The sequence below is a fragment of the Strix aluco genome, chromosome 3, assembly GCF_031877795.1.
Source record: "Strix aluco isolate bStrAlu1 chromosome 3, bStrAlu1.hap1, whole genome shotgun sequence".
Taxonomy (NCBI): domain Eukaryota; kingdom Metazoa; phylum Chordata; class Aves; order Strigiformes; family Strigidae; genus Strix; species Strix aluco.
Genome location: NC_133933.1, coordinates 57,245,349 through 57,260,847, shown reverse-complemented (window position 1 = coordinate 57,260,847; position 15,499 = coordinate 57,245,349). Strand labels below are relative to the sequence as shown.

Sequence of the window (15,499 nt, the reverse complement as noted above, 5' to 3'; positions counted from 1 at the left end):
AAGGCAACTGGAAAGCTGCAATCATTTGAAGAACAAGACTGATAGAAAGTTGTTACACAAAGGACATTGAGGCAGGCTTACATGCCAAATATTTATTCTGTCATGCTAAATAACTAAGTATAACCAGAGAGGGAAGGAAAGAGAATGAGACACAGTGGGATATTGTACATTTAGGTCAAAGTCAGGAGAAAAATTAATGAGGAGGTGGTTGCTGAAAAGTAATCACCAAGGGCCTCGCTACGCCTTAAAAGTTAATTTCTTTTAAGCTCCTGGACCAGCCACCTCACTTCGGGCACTCAGCTCTTGCTGACCAGCAGCATCAGCTCCTCCACAGCTCCACATCATCCCACAGGCTGCTGCAAGTAGCTACAGAAGGATGGATTTGAAGGAACTGGACTAAAAGCAGAAATTCTTTCAAATGTAGGTACACAAGTACACATGTTCCTGAACCTGGGGTTGGGGGTTTTTTTTTGGTTGGGCTGTTTTGGTTGGTTTTGGTTTGGTTTTTTTTTTTGGGGGGGGGGGGGGGTGGGGGGCGGGGGGCGCAGTAGCAGCTGTTATCTTTATGCTTCAAGTAATACAGCCTAACATTATTACACAAAACTGTTATATAAAACAATTACATATTTTTCTATGTGCAATTCCACCTCCTATTCATAGGTTGGCTTGTGGCTTCCACTTGTAAGTTCACTAGCCTAGACTGGGCTACCGTATCTATGCTATTCAGACACACACACCCCCCACACGTGCAATTCTAGGAGCAGCTCATGTCCTGAAAAAAAATAATTAGTGAATAACACTTTATGAGCAGGAGGAAGTTTTTCCCCTCCAGCCTTCTTCCCCAAGTAAAACTTTAGTAAAACTAAGCATGGGTGTGCACTCTGCTCTTTAACTGTCATTTAGTTACAATCCATTACCCCTACTAGGGCTTCTTCCAGCTTTGCGGGTTAGGGAAAAAAAAAAGACGACTTGAGGATTTTACTAATTTCTGAACCATAATCAGCAATGGCTTGTCCAACTGTCACTGCAACATCATGCAAGTCAATTAGCTTGTCTTACCAATATAAATTTCAGTTTAAACACATGTGTCTACACTTGAGTAGTCATTAAAGATTCTGTCTGGCTTAAAATAAAAAGAATCAAACAACCCACAAAAGCCACTTCGTTTGAAGTTTGAATCCACTTTCAAATAAAAGAACAGTTTTCTGCTTCAGAGGGAGGGGAGAGCAAAACTGCAGGAAACTTTTGAGAAAAGGTGGTGGTGTGCATGCATGGCACCAGTGCTCTGAAGAGAGTTCACACAGCAAGTTGCTTATGTTTATAAATTGTGATACATACTCTGTTAAATGGAAAAGAATGTAAATAATTCCACACCCTAAAATACAGATTTGTTAGTTAATGTGCATGTGGCTTCATTCCGAGAGACAGAATCTCTAAAAAAACCTTCTTGCTTTTTGAAGTTTAAAATATAATATGAAAATGAAAATATGAAAATTATTTAAAGCCCAGTTAAACATTACTCTAGGAAAAAAGGCACTATATTTGGGCTTTATACTGCTCTGATGAGCTTATGCTTTCAAGCTGATATTGAAGAATGGTTAGTGCCTATTTAACTTTTGGATCACAATAATATTGCCACAGGCTAAATCATGATATATTTAGTTTTCATTATTTTTTTCCTCTCCCCAGAGGAATATTAATAGTCTAGAGAAGATACTTAAAGCAAACACAAAGAAAACCATCTAACCAGTAAATACTGAGTCAACCTTGGCTAAGTTACTTAAGCACTTATCTCTCCCCTCTTTAACAATGGGTTAAACATCTATATACCCTTTAAATAACCTTGCTTTTAATCCCTTCATTTTTAAAGCATTGGGATTTTCTGTCATGCAGGATTTCACATATGTGTACATATGTATGTATATATACAAAAATATGTAAGAGTGCTTATTAATCTTAATTCTTTAACTCTCCTTCCTGACACTTTAGAGACTATCTGTTGGAACTGGAAAACTCACTATACCTAAGCATTTTCTCTACTTCCTTTTTTAACAGGCTGTACTAATTTATTATGGCTGACAGAAGCTCCACTTGAAGGAGCAGGTTTTCTGTAGTAGATATGGAATTTCAATTTTATACGTCAAACTAGTAATTCATTGGGCATCTGACACCAACCACAATAGAGGGCACTCAGCCCCTGGTGGGATCAAGCCTTCAACAGCACAGCTGACATACCCTTGACTTCAGCGTAGCCTTTCCTTCTGGTACTGAAAGAAGAGGAATGCTACTTTTAAGTGAAAAGTAATTCTATTACAAGATAAAATAATATCCTGGGCATGTCAAAAGTCCCCTGCTACAAATACACTACACATGCTTTCAGCCTCTGCCAGATTAGTGGCCCGACAACATTCCACTTCTCAGTCAGTATCATCTGCACAGAGAAAGGGCTCTAAACCAACTGAGTTATGTAACAAAAAAATCTTTTCATTTTACCTCAAATATTCTCAACTTGGATGTAATTTCTTCTAGTAGTTTAACATCTTTGGAAATCTTGAGCTTTAACTTGTCCCAGCGTCCCTGCACATGCTTGAACTCTTGTATGTAGACCTTTTCCATATCTGAAGAAGCACGTTTCTCCAAAGCCTTTGTTTCTTCAGCAAGTTTATCTACCCTGGGCTTCTGGGCTTCCAGCATTTCACAAACAGTCTACAATAACAACAAAAAAAACATTTAAAAAAGGTCTGCTTCCAGTATTAGACACACAACAGGCACACACTTCCTTACAAGTACATCAAAGGTTTTGTTGTGCAGAGGACAGATTCAGTGAAGAGTGATATTCCAGTTATTGCAGTAGAAGTGTCCAAACCACCTTTTATGCAGCAAAACCTTCGGCTGCTCTACGGATGCAGTAGCAGTGATTACAGAATGGACTGTAAAGCTTGGCCACATAGCTAAACACAACCAGGCACCTACACCTCTCCTGTGCTGTGCAGTACTGGCACTCAAAGTAGCATCGCAACAGCTGCACTACACTACAGTCACAAAAGAAAGTAGAGATAGCAGGATCTCAGTTTTTTCATTCCCCCCACAGATGATTTTTTTTAAAAAAAAAAGAAAACAAACAATAAAGCCACACAAACAGGTTGAGTGTGTCCTTCCAACTTCTGTAAAGTAAAATTATTATAACATCTAGCTGCAATGAAAGCTCTGGATACTTGAGTTTTGAAAGCTACTCTTCCAGCTGGAATATAGGGAGAATACAATCTGAATATATTCACTATGGCATTGTTGATATGAAGAGTCACTTCAGCTAGAATAGCTAATTTCCTAATATTAAGGAAAAATAACAGCTGAAGGTATAAGCCAAGACATGAAAAAATGTTGCCACTTCATTAAACTGGTCATTTTGGTTATTTTGCTTAATTTGTTTGAGAGAAAAATTTGGAATTAACACATGAAACCATTACTAATTTCATTAATTTAAATTTGCTAGTATATACATTTAATGTGTACATGTGGGATGTGCATGCATATATTTTACTGAGGAAGAATCTTTGATATGTTTATGTTCTCAATTTTACTCCTTATTTATGGGAAAGAAACAGGACAAAGCATACTGTTTCCTCTAAAAAGGTAGGCAGTGTGGTAGCAATGAGACTGGGAAAAGGGATGTATGTCTCTGCAACCGAGCTTTCTGTGCAGAGGGCCACAAACCGAGTCAATGCCTGGCTTGGGTCTATGCCTGAAGCACTTATCAGTGCCTGCTACAGTGCAGGAGGAGCTGGACAATCCCAGGTCCACAAGCAGCTCATCATCTACAGTTTGTAAAGCTCTCACACCAGCATAGTATGTCCTTTCAGGTTAATTAGTCTCTGAAGAAAAGGGGGAGGGGGGATTCTGTCAGAAAAAGGGAAAGACAAGCCTCCAAAGACTAAATGCCATTACAATTATGGACATGAAAATATCTGCCAAATTTAAACAATACAGAAGCAACATTAAAAGAGAAAACCAAATAACTCATTTTTTTTAATCTGCTGGTTCAGAAAAACAAAGCACTAACACCCCTGTTTACTGAGCTTTTAAAAATACCTATTTGATCACTCTCTGCTGAATAGATAAGGATATAAAGACACAGCCTCTCTCCACCTAGCAACCAGCGTTGAAGACCTCCTCCAAAGCCACCTGCAGCCCTCTTATGCCACCACACAGGATAAAAATACATGTTTATGAATTAAGCACGATTCCACAAAAGCAGTGGGGGACAGTGGAGGGGACAGGAAATTATTTGTCTATTTTTTTTAAAGAAAAAGAAAAGGTACTGGCAATGCATGATTTCTCCCCGCCCCACTCCAGCCCTACCCCAGTAACTGATATTTACAAAACAATTGTCATCCATAGATTTTCCCATAATTTATAGGCTCATAATAGGAAGCAAAATACCGTTTCTACTGGACAGAATTCGTGCATCAATTACTGTGCTGGTTTTGGCTGAGGTAGAGTTAATTTTCTTCATAGTAGCTAGCATTGGGTTATGTTTTAGATTTGTGTTGAAAACGGTGTTGATAATTCAGGGATGTTTTCGTTACCGCTGAGCAGTGCTCACACAGAGTCAAGGCCTTTTCTGCTTCTCACCCCACCCCACCTGCGAGTAAGCTGGGGGTGCACAAGAAGTTGGGAGGGGACACAGCTGGGACAGCTGACCCCAACAACCAAAGGGATATTCCATAACATATGATGCCATGCTCAGCAAATAAAGTGGGGGAAGGGGGCACAATGTTCAGAGTGATGACTTTTGTCTTCCCAAGTAACCGTTATGTGTTATGGAGCCCTGCTTTCCTGCAGATGGCTGAACACCTGCCTGCCAATGGGAAGTGGTGAATGAATTCCTTGTTTTGCTTTGCTTGCATGCACGGCTTTTGCTTTACTTATTAAACTATCTCAACCCATGAGTTCTCACTTTTACTCTTCCAATTCTCTCTCCCATCTCACCGGAGGTTAAACCACGACAATTACCTTTATGGCTTGCAAGCACTGTTTCCCCTTGAAAAGCAATGTGGAAGCCAGAGAAGTACAGTTACTCTCTCACAACAGCCAAGGAGGATGAAACAGGATGGATTTGTTAACCAGCTGAACCTCAGAGACAATTTAAGCAGGCAGGCACCCCATGTCTTGGTAGGCTATACCCAGTGCTTGAAGGAGAGGGTTACAAGCCTGCACACGGCTGCCTCAGTGGGAGGGCAGGGAGCCCACACTGCTGTGGGGGAGGGACATGACCTCCCCAGGACAGCAAGCCTGAGCAGGCCAGGCACGGCTGCCAGGCAGCTGCAGTGCCACTCAGTCAGGCAGAGCTGAAAGGCAGCTCCCAAGAGACTGAAGGGCAGAGCCTGGCTCCTGGCTTTCCTCACAGCCATGCTCAGCAGCAAAGGAGCAGACCTTGGATCAAGTCACAACCTGATCCAACCAAGCTCCTAGGAGGGGGATGATCTCAGGGCCCTGATATCTGTTTTGGGGCTCCTCAGCACGAGAGACATGGCCATACTGTAAAGTGTCTGGGGAGGCCACCAAGGTGGTCTGAGGTGCTGCAGCACTTCAAAGAGGATCCCTCAGAGCCTCCTCTTTCCCTGGCTGAGCAGTCCCAGCTCTCTCGACCTCACCTCCTACCTCGCCACAAAGCAGTGAAAGAAGCCGTGAAGTCTGCAGGCTCAGAGACACCCAACCCTTGCCCGCACCACCACCTCACCCTGAGCAGCCTGTGGTGACCCAGCTTTCAGCAACCAACCCCCAGAGGCTGCTTCCACACAGCACTCCTTGAGCTACTTCCCTCTTGAGTAATGTTTTAGTTACCCACTGAAAACAAGGCAGGAGAAAGGAGGATGACAGTAGCTGAATAAGCAACTTCCTCGCTTCATTGTGAAGGTAAGAGTTACCTTTGCCTGCTGCAGGGCCTTCTCAACCTTACTGGGTTCGCTCAGCCCAGCGACTATGGACTGCTGCTTGCACTCCAGCTTGCTCAGTGTGTCCTTCAGCTGCTGCAGGGAGTCCATGTAGTCCTGGCTTGGTTGGCTTTCTGTCTCTGGTATCGTTAAAAAAAGAGTAATGGAACAAAATGCAAGAAAGGAAATAGACACAAGACGCAAGTTATAAGAGATGTGAACATAATAAAGTTTATCAGAATCATTTAGAATCATGTGAGATATAGTTGTACATTGAATCCTGTGGAGACCTTCCAAGAGTTAAAAAAGTCTTCTCCTGATGGCAATGTTTTTTTCCTTAAAAAATATTAAATATGTCTAATATAAAAATATGTATTATATTGACTATAATAATAAATATACAATGACAAACACACACCCCCCCAAAAAAAAGATTTAAAAACTCAATCCCATTTTTAGAATTTTCTTATACATCTAAGCACCTAAATCTCTTGGGGTGGGTAGTGTGGTGAAATGAATAGTACTTGGGCTTTTGTATGCCTAAATTTAGTATTATTCATTTGAAAAAGTTTTAGGCATATCTACTATTTATATGTAAACACACACACAGATATGTACTATATAGAGAATATAAAGTATAGCATATGTAATAGCCATATATTACATATAAAGTTAATTATGCACACTACATAAACTAACTGTATAAGCTAGTATTTTTGAACTTTTTTTATATATACAAAACCACACATACATAAAATACGTATTAGTGTAGTGGTAGGATTTGAGGGTTTTTTTTTTTTCATTTTTTACATATATATGCACACACACAAATATATAAAAACAGCAGCTTTCAGCCAGTTGCAGAACAGATACACTATCTAGGAAGACTGAAGACAGAATTAAAGTTTGGATGGAATATCTGCTTGCATATTTGACTGCATCTCAGATTTTGCTCGAGCCAGCCCTCTGTGGGCAGGAGGCAGCACTTCACTCTGGCATTTCAGAATGAAAATACCAGATTTAGAAAACTGCAGTGAACAGGATTTCAGCTGTAAAACCCATACTGTGGTATGCACATTCTTGGGCCTTGGATTCCTAAGCAATTTCGTTACTGCCACAAGTGAAAATTAATCTAAACTGTGTTCTGACTCACCAGGTAGCTTTTCAACAGCTTACTGTCAGAACTGTCATACCATTTCTAACTAAGGAATGAGTCAACATTTCTAGAGAATCAGAGTTAGAGTTATCTAGCTTCCTCTTCTCAAAAAGCCAGGATCAATTTTAAGCGGGGGGCGGAGGCAGGGGGTAATTCAGTAAAAAGCAAATAGGTGCACTGTCACTGAACTACAGCAAATTCTGAAGAAGCAGAAAATAGTTAAAACAGCCTCCCACTGACAAAAAAATTAAGTCACAATTCCCATAAAACATGCCCATAGAGATGGAACTGAGTAGCACCCCATGACAGAATTTTCAGAGGCTCAAAGAAGAGCCATGAAAGGACTTCTGTCAGTCAAAGCCTGCCCAGTTCACAAATGGTCAAGTGCCACCACCAGTTGTTTCTCAGTTATATGACTCTGCAAGTTCCTTTACTTTACAGCAATTCCAACTATGCTGTAAATAAACAACTTAAACCCTGAACTGACACTTCCCTCTGTTCTTTAGCAATACATAGTCTGCAGAGAAAGTATCTTTCAAAAAAAATACACAAATACAAATTTAACATACTACAGTATGTAAGGTATTTTTACCAAGTAATAACTGGTTCAAGTATACTAATTGTGCCTCAACTGATGTGTGGCATGAAAAAAAAACAAGGAGTATTTTTGACACATCATGTAGTAATTACCAAAATGCACAATACCAATAAAATTATTCAAAAGTACACGAACTCAGAACAGTCATAAAATGATCATTCCTCACAGTAAGAATGAAAGCATACCCTGCAATTTGAGCGTGGCAGACAGATATGTTACTCATTTCTGCATGGATATAATCAAAGAATGCAAGCCTGGTGCAACACATTATATAGATGGCCTAACAATTTAGTAATTGAGCCTGTTTTTATTACACACAGAATAGTGTTAATGCTCTTCCGTTTGGGACCATTAGCAAAACCCTTCCTTGAATTCCTCAGAAACAAAATGAAAACTAAGGAAAAAAACCACTCCTTATAGGTCTGTGCTCTTGCTATTCAGCTGTAAAATATTAACAGAGCTACATATTTTGTGCACTACATTTAAAATCCTTTAGAAGACAGCATGACTGGTTTGAATGCTCATAATGAAATTTTTAATGCAACAAAAACCCAAGTAGAAAGTGCCTGAAAAAGCCAGCCAGATTCCAAACCACTTCAAAGATGAAATTTCCAAAAGGAATTATGTATGACTAATGTGCTCAAAGCAGCTATGAAAAAGATTAAATTTCACACGTGCTCTTCAATTTTACAAGTTTCTCCTAATCTTCCATTCTTCATTTCTAGTATTATTTATATCTCTCAGTGTCAGAGACACACAGTTTTACAAAGTATATTATTCACCTTAAATGTTTTGCTAATTCCTTAAATGTAGTTTCAGGAATGTTGCATCCTTGCATAATCACTTTTAACACTATGGAACAACATATTTTGCAGTGTGCACAGAGGGGGTTGTACAAATGTTCTTTCAGTTGATGCCATAAATTTTGTCAGCCTGACCCAAAGCCTCCCAGAATCAGTAGTAAAACTCTACCAGAATTCAGTGAGTTTTCAATCAGCTCAAAATAACAACAACAAAAAAAAAAAATCAGAACACAAGTATCAGGAGGACTTATCTTAAAACAAAATATATATATTTTTACCTTTCTTCAGCTGCTGGTGACGTTCCTCTAGTTTCTGACGAGACAACTCGAAGTGATCAAGAAAACCATCCAAGCTCTCCTGAATGAAGTCTGGAGGCACTGGCTGAGAGGTCAGTGCCTTGCAGGTAGCTTTCAGATGTTCCAACCGTGGACTCAGACTTAAAAGATGAGTTAACTCCCGCTGTGAAAGATTAAAAACAAAAAAAGGCAAATGTGAGATTTGGTTAACACAAAGATTTTAGTAAGCTACTGCAGCACAGATCTTCCACATTACTAGGGCAACAACATTAAAGTACTCCTGTGACACAGGTATCAAAATCTTCCATCAAATCAGATGCCCTGGATGTCTCAGAAATTTTGAGTTACCTTACAGAACAGGCTAAGCTCCTCTGGGGTATTCGGTGCTACTAACAGCTTCCAGCCAAAATTAAGTTTTGCCAGACTTACCTGACATAAGTCTTTCAGGACTGCTGAGGGCTGGGATGTTGAAGAAGTGTCATTTTTAAGCCAGTCATCCTTCTCAATCACAGTCTTCTCAAGCTCACTCATTTCCTTAAAATAAGCATTTATATCTTCCTGGTACTTTATCTTCCTGCCCATTTCTTCCAGATGTTGAACCACATCTTTCCACCCTGACAATATTTTCTCCATCACAGTTTTTATATCCACTGTAGAAAGTCCTTCTAAAAAGATTATATAAATTGTTATATTAACTGCAACACATTTTGATTAACAGACATTTAACCCTTCCTCTCTTTGGATACAGGTGCACTTTTGCATTAGCATGCAAAATGCTTTGATTCCAAGTCCACTATCCATAAAACTGTACTTATTACTAACAGTGTTTCAGTTTTTATTTCCACATTAATAGTAAAATGAAGAGATATTCCACTTCCATTCTTTCCCTTTAATAACTTTTGAATTTATAACAATGAGTTGATGACCATCATGACTCTCTTCACTATCATGATTCATGTCTGAATGTTGGTATGTAGATTTAAGTAAAATGAGCTTTCTTTAGGTAAGCTCCCAGTGAATTTATTTTTTTAATGATTCTAGACTCCACAAAAAAAAGGGAAGCAGCAGGTTGGAATGCGGCAATAAATTCATTTTTTTTGCTGCACCACTTTAGCATAAGTGGAGCCCAGTGCTCTGGTCAGGGCAGCCAGACGGCTTCTACAAGGGCACTTGAAGGCTCTGCTCCACAGATCCTTCCTGTGCTTCTCACACTGGCCATACGCTTAGCACATCTACAATACACAAGCACAGCAACTGCAACCAGCCCCATAAGAGGAGTGTGCAGGCAACAATTGGTCACTGCCATTACAGCACGGCCTGCACACGCCCCAGTATAGCAATGGATGTACATACACGCATGCCAGTGCTGTGCATTATTCCACACAGGTGTGGCTGGGCAGGTTTTGGAGAGAAAGACTGTCATTCTGAGCTGACAAAACATAACAGCAGACCCTAACAAAGCCAGGAGCTGTAGATTATTTTCTACAGATCCCAACTTTTAAGACAGCAAACAATTAGGAAGCAATTTCTGTATCTTATTTTTTGCTGATACAAACCAGTTTTTGAACTATGAGTTCCTTCTTATGATGAACAGATACGGATTTCACAGCCATGCCCTATCACAGCTGGAGGGGTTTATAGAAGAGAGAGGGAAAGAGGATTTCTGTTCAGGTTTGAAGACAAGGAACAGCTACAAATTTTTACAACCCAAACTCCAGGTCAAATTAGTGGCTTCTAGCCATCAGCTGCAGGTCAGTGGCACCCACTGTAAAAAGCTTCAGCTGTGGTAGACAAGGGGGGGAGGATTGGAGATGCTTAGCAGATTGGGGCATCCAGGCAAAGGGGATGTCTGGAAAGAATGTAACAGTTGGGAAATCCAAATGGAAATCATCATTTTCCAAAAAGGGTGATGGACATCCCATCTATGCAGGACAGTGATATCACCCTTTCACCTGTCTGAATGCTACTGGTCAGAAACTTCACCAGCAGTCAAGTGCATAGCAGATCTAAAAGACTGTCTCTGGATGATAGGAACAGCTCTTTTATGGAGCAAGTCACACTTCACTGATGGAGCTTTGTCATATTAAGAAACAAGATTTTGGCAAGATTCAACTTTCACGGATGTTAATTATATGTTTCCAGGGATACATGTTTTAATTGACAATCAATCATTTTCTCAAGCATGTAGGCTTCTCTCTTGCCTTTGAGACATAAATTGTGACTGTATCAAAATATACTGACAGTTTTTACAAAAATAGAGAAAACTAAGAATAAAAAGAGATACACACACATTTATCAAGCTTAAATTTGGTTTCAAAATTTCCACTTCTTTCAGGCAGTTATATTTTAAAATTTTATACTTAAAATCTCCACACAATTTAAAATTAAATCAACTCCTTCCCCCAAAAGCATGTCACTGTCATTTTAAGAAATTATTTCTATTTCAATAAAAAAACCCTTAAAAGGTTGCAAATGAACACACACATTAAACAAAGAGTATTAATTTTGCTTTTCTATAAGCTTTAAATAAAAACAAAACACATATCAGTAACCAGCAGAGGTAACAATGACCAGTGTCTCTGAAGGAAAGAAAACAGAGGGAGAGGGAAGGAATATATTTCAATGCTTAACTGGAGATACAGTATTTCAAGTATTATTTCCCAGCAACTCATCTGATTAAATCACAAAACAGAAAAACCTTCAAGTTGCTTACCCTTTCCCATTTGATCCAAAAGAAGATGTCCACTTTGTTTCAGTTCATCTAACTTTTGGCTTTTTTCAACTCTTTCTTTTTCAATCTCCTACAAAGTGAACCCCAGAAGACTAGTTTCAGAGAGGGTAATTTTACTTGATGACACCCCACCCCCCCAATAACATGTATTTTCCCACTACAACCCAAAACACATTCTAGTTTTCTTGGATACAGCACCTTCTAAGGTGTATGTTAGTTCTGCTTGTTTGGAAAACAAACGCAAAAGGAGTTAAATCTCGCAAGTATCAGGCAAGCAAGAGATTAGTACAACAGGAATAAAATATTGTTTAAAGGATTGACAATCCTGCTGTGTGAAGTCATAATTGGGACACCAGCTAAAAACAAGCCATTTGTGATCAAAAATTGTATTTAATATAAATCAGTGGAGGAAAAACCTTTTTTAAACAGTCCCTTCACCTCTGCAGTCTCCACTGAGATTTCCAGTAGAAGGGAACAACCTGTTCCCTAGAAGTCCAAACAAAGCAAGAACTATAGCCCACTAGTAATCCACTCATAAGCTCTAGTGCTTCACTCTCCTTCATAAGGAAATTGTGGGGGAAATCCTATGTGACTACCAAGAGTTTTAGAGGAACAAGTTCCTCCCTCAAGTCATAACTATTGGTGAATGTTCCTGTATGAGCCAATAGGTAGAATACATCCATAAGCGAAAAATTAGTTCCTTGGCCACAAGGCCACAACTTCAATATCCTCTGTGATTACAACAAAGTATCTCTAAATTAAAATCTTTTTGAAACTCATGTCCAAGGTCAATACTCTGGTTTAGACTTACTACAGTAAATTCAGAAGCAGCATGCATTTATTTGCACAGTTGGGAAGCACAAACACTGTCCTACCCACTTAGAGCCCAATGATTTAAAAACAGTGCTGTTCATGGGAACCTGGTGTTCATCTTGGAGCCTATTTTATAAAGGGCTAAAAATATTCATAAAGATCTATAAATAAACTATTGGGAGGGTTGTTTCGGGTTTTATTCCCAACAGTACTGCCATTCCAAACATTCCTACTGGCACCATTTTGCACTGCAGCACTGAGAAGGAGTCTCAGATATTTTTAAGTATTGTCTTTGATTTGAAAAGCAGGTTCAGGTCTTGCTAAAGCTCCCGTAAGCTAACATAGCATGCTCAAGGACCAAAAAAGGCAAGAATACATTCCTGAAACAGAAGGAATAAAAGATAAAATGACTATTTCACAGCTCCTACAGGATCCTGTAAAATTAAGTATTCTGTCTTGCAGGTCAGTAATACTGTACATGAGTTGTTAACTATCAGGTTTTCTCCAAAATTAATAGAGCAAGCAACATGTTCAAACATAATAACAACGGACCACTTTGGACCCTGGGTAGTACAGTGTGTGCAGAGTGTCACAGCATAATTCTAGGGGTCTCTGAGCAGCCCACTGGCCCATCTCTTCCAAAATTATAAAAGTGGTGGCAATCAAGTCCACCTGTGAAACATGAAGCCAAAAATGTGCTGCTGAGTAGAAAAAGATACTAATCGTGAAGGCAGACATTTATCAGAACTCCAAAGGAGACATCAGTAATATTAATTTTTAAAGTTTCCTGTGGATTGTGCAACACAACAGCAAAAGTGTGTGTCCAGTTGGTCAGAGATTTCCATATATGTCCAGTTCTGAAGCTATTTAACTGAAGGACTTAATCCCCATGAAGCATGTGGATCAGCCCACACCTCCAGCTGACAGCCAACTTGGAGACAAAATACACTATTCACTAGAACACTATCTTCCCCTTTTACCTTCAACTTCTCTTTCATGTTTGAAGTCTCTCTCATCTTCTTGTACTCTTTGATGTCTGTGGCCTGAATGGTAGATTTTGATTCTGAAATCCAGTTCAAGAGCTCAGCACTTTCAGCATCAAACCTGGTTTAAAAGTCAGACAATTTTTTTTTGTCATTTTTCCCTACTCAGTCACTCTGTCTTAAAATTCATAAGTCTTAAAGTTCAGTACATTACTCAAATCCCAAAACAGCAAGGCTGCACACAAGATTCATGTTTCTCATATTACTACTCACAGGCGGTAGGACAGAGACAAAATTCAAAAATCTGCCGTAGTAAAAATTATGTCCATGGTATTAGCCTTTGGGAGCACCTTTGCATGGTGCAATTTATTTCTTAATTTTTTTATACATATCTTCATGCAAACTATTAGTTTCTTTTAATATGTCACAAGATATCTCTGAATGCCAATTATTTTGAAAGTAATAAACTAAACCTCAGGAACAAGACAAAGAAGAATTACAGTTCTAGATTTTGTAAAAGTCTGCAACACTATTTAGGCTCAAGAAAAAGCTAGCAGCTTAAGCACTCAGGGCAGTGACAATAAACAAACACTTTTGAATGCTTAGCTGACTAAAGATTACCTTATAAGCTTAATGTTTTCGGCTACAGTGGACATGTCTATACTGACATAACTTTCTTATGCCTAAAACCTCTAAGCTACAACCCACCACCACCAAAAAACAAAAATAAACAAAAACAAACCAACTCCCAAATTAACCAATACTGTACAAACTGACCACAAGTCAGGCCATATTACAATTATATTACTTAACACAGTGTAAATACTGACATGGAATAACAGCCTACCAACAAATGCCTAAGTTACTGTTAGTCATTCAAAGTTTTCATGGGAATATCTACAAAATTCTAGTTACTGGTCATTTGTTGGTTTCAACATAAGTAACTGGGATCAGGTAAAAGCATCAGAGAGTTTAACCTATTTTAACTGACCCGGTCCTTAATGCAGTTTGAACTCTAGGAAAAAAGATAACAGATGAAGATCACTTTTGCTTTCAAAGCCTAAAACCATTTCTACGGACACTGTAGTAGAGAAGGGACAGATGGGTGCTGACTGCTTTACTGTTCTGGGACACCCATATGTGCACACCACCCCCACACCAGGGCTTGGAGGGTCCGACCAGGGTCCTCAAGAAGGTTTGGGCAGGTTTCACACCCTTCAAACCTCCATTCCTCCTACAGAAAAAGAGAACAACTCTTCTTCACTGTGCAAACACACATCACCAAGCACAGCAACTCCCTGCTCTTGATGCAGCCCTCTATCCTCTCCCTGAATGGCCTGCCAAAGGTTTAAACTAGTGACACCTTAAAGAAATGCTTATTTTCTCAGGCAAGCACAAAAGGCAAAATGATGAGTATACAGCATTTACTTTCTTAATTTATCTTGAAACAATTCCTTTAGTTATGCTATTTAATAAAGGCAATGCAACACATGTTATTAAATACTGTTTAGCCTAGAGAAGAGAAGGCTCCAGGGAAAACTTATAGCGACCTTCCAGTACTTAAAGTGGGCTACAGGAAAGATGAGGAGGGACTCTTTATCAGGGAGTGTAGTGATAGGACAAGGGGTAACAGTTTTAAACTGAAAGAGGGTAGATTTAGATTAGATCTAAGGAAGAAATTCCTTACTGTGAGTGGTGAGACACTGGAACAGGTTGCCCAGAGAAGTGGTGGCTGCCCCCTGCCTGGAAGTGTTCAAGGCCAGGCTGGACAGGGCTTGAGCAACCTGATCTAGTGGAAGGTGTCCCTGCCCATGGCAGGGGGGTTGGAACTAGGTGATCTTTAAGGTCCCTTCCAACCCAAACAATTCTATGACTCTATACATGCAAATCAGTCAAACACTCCAGATACACTCAGGAAAGGAGACATCACTAATATTGTTCTTATTACTAAATACCAGGGAGATGGAACAGGTTTCTAAGCCTTTTCTTTGTGCAGTTTCTCCCATTTCTCCCATATAGTTTATGGAGATTAGAAATAAATAATAAATAAATCAAAATACTTGGCACTTTCACAAGACTTTTTAACTGGAGATGAGATGTTTTTCCAAAAGAAAGTAAATATAATTCTATTTTTCAGCAAAAGAGCTGAGGTACGAAGGACTGAAGACCTGCTTTTTTGAAAAACA

The 15,499-nt window shown here is 39.4% G+C and overlaps 1 protein-coding gene across 6 annotated transcripts in view; it reads right to left on the bottom strand.

The window, feature by feature from the left end:
- Positions 1–15,499, bottom strand: part of UTRN (utrophin) — a 387,283-nt gene that overhangs the window by 277,620 nt on the left and 94,164 nt on the right. For all 6 annotated transcript variants that reach the window (XM_074818672.1, XM_074818673.1, XM_074818671.1 and 3 more), the window contains 6 exons: positions 13,311–13,434; positions 11,500–11,587; positions 9,216–9,451; positions 8,769–8,949; positions 5,928–6,073; positions 2,494–2,706 (listed from right to left, as the gene is read on the bottom strand). In XM_074818672.1, the coding sequence (XP_074674773.1) occupies positions 2,494–2,706; positions 5,928–6,073; positions 8,769–8,949; positions 9,216–9,451; positions 11,500–11,587; positions 13,311–13,434 (988 nt within the window). The remainder of the gene's footprint in view (positions 1–2,493; positions 2,707–5,927; positions 6,074–8,768; positions 8,950–9,215; positions 9,452–11,499; positions 11,588–13,310; positions 13,435–15,499) is intronic.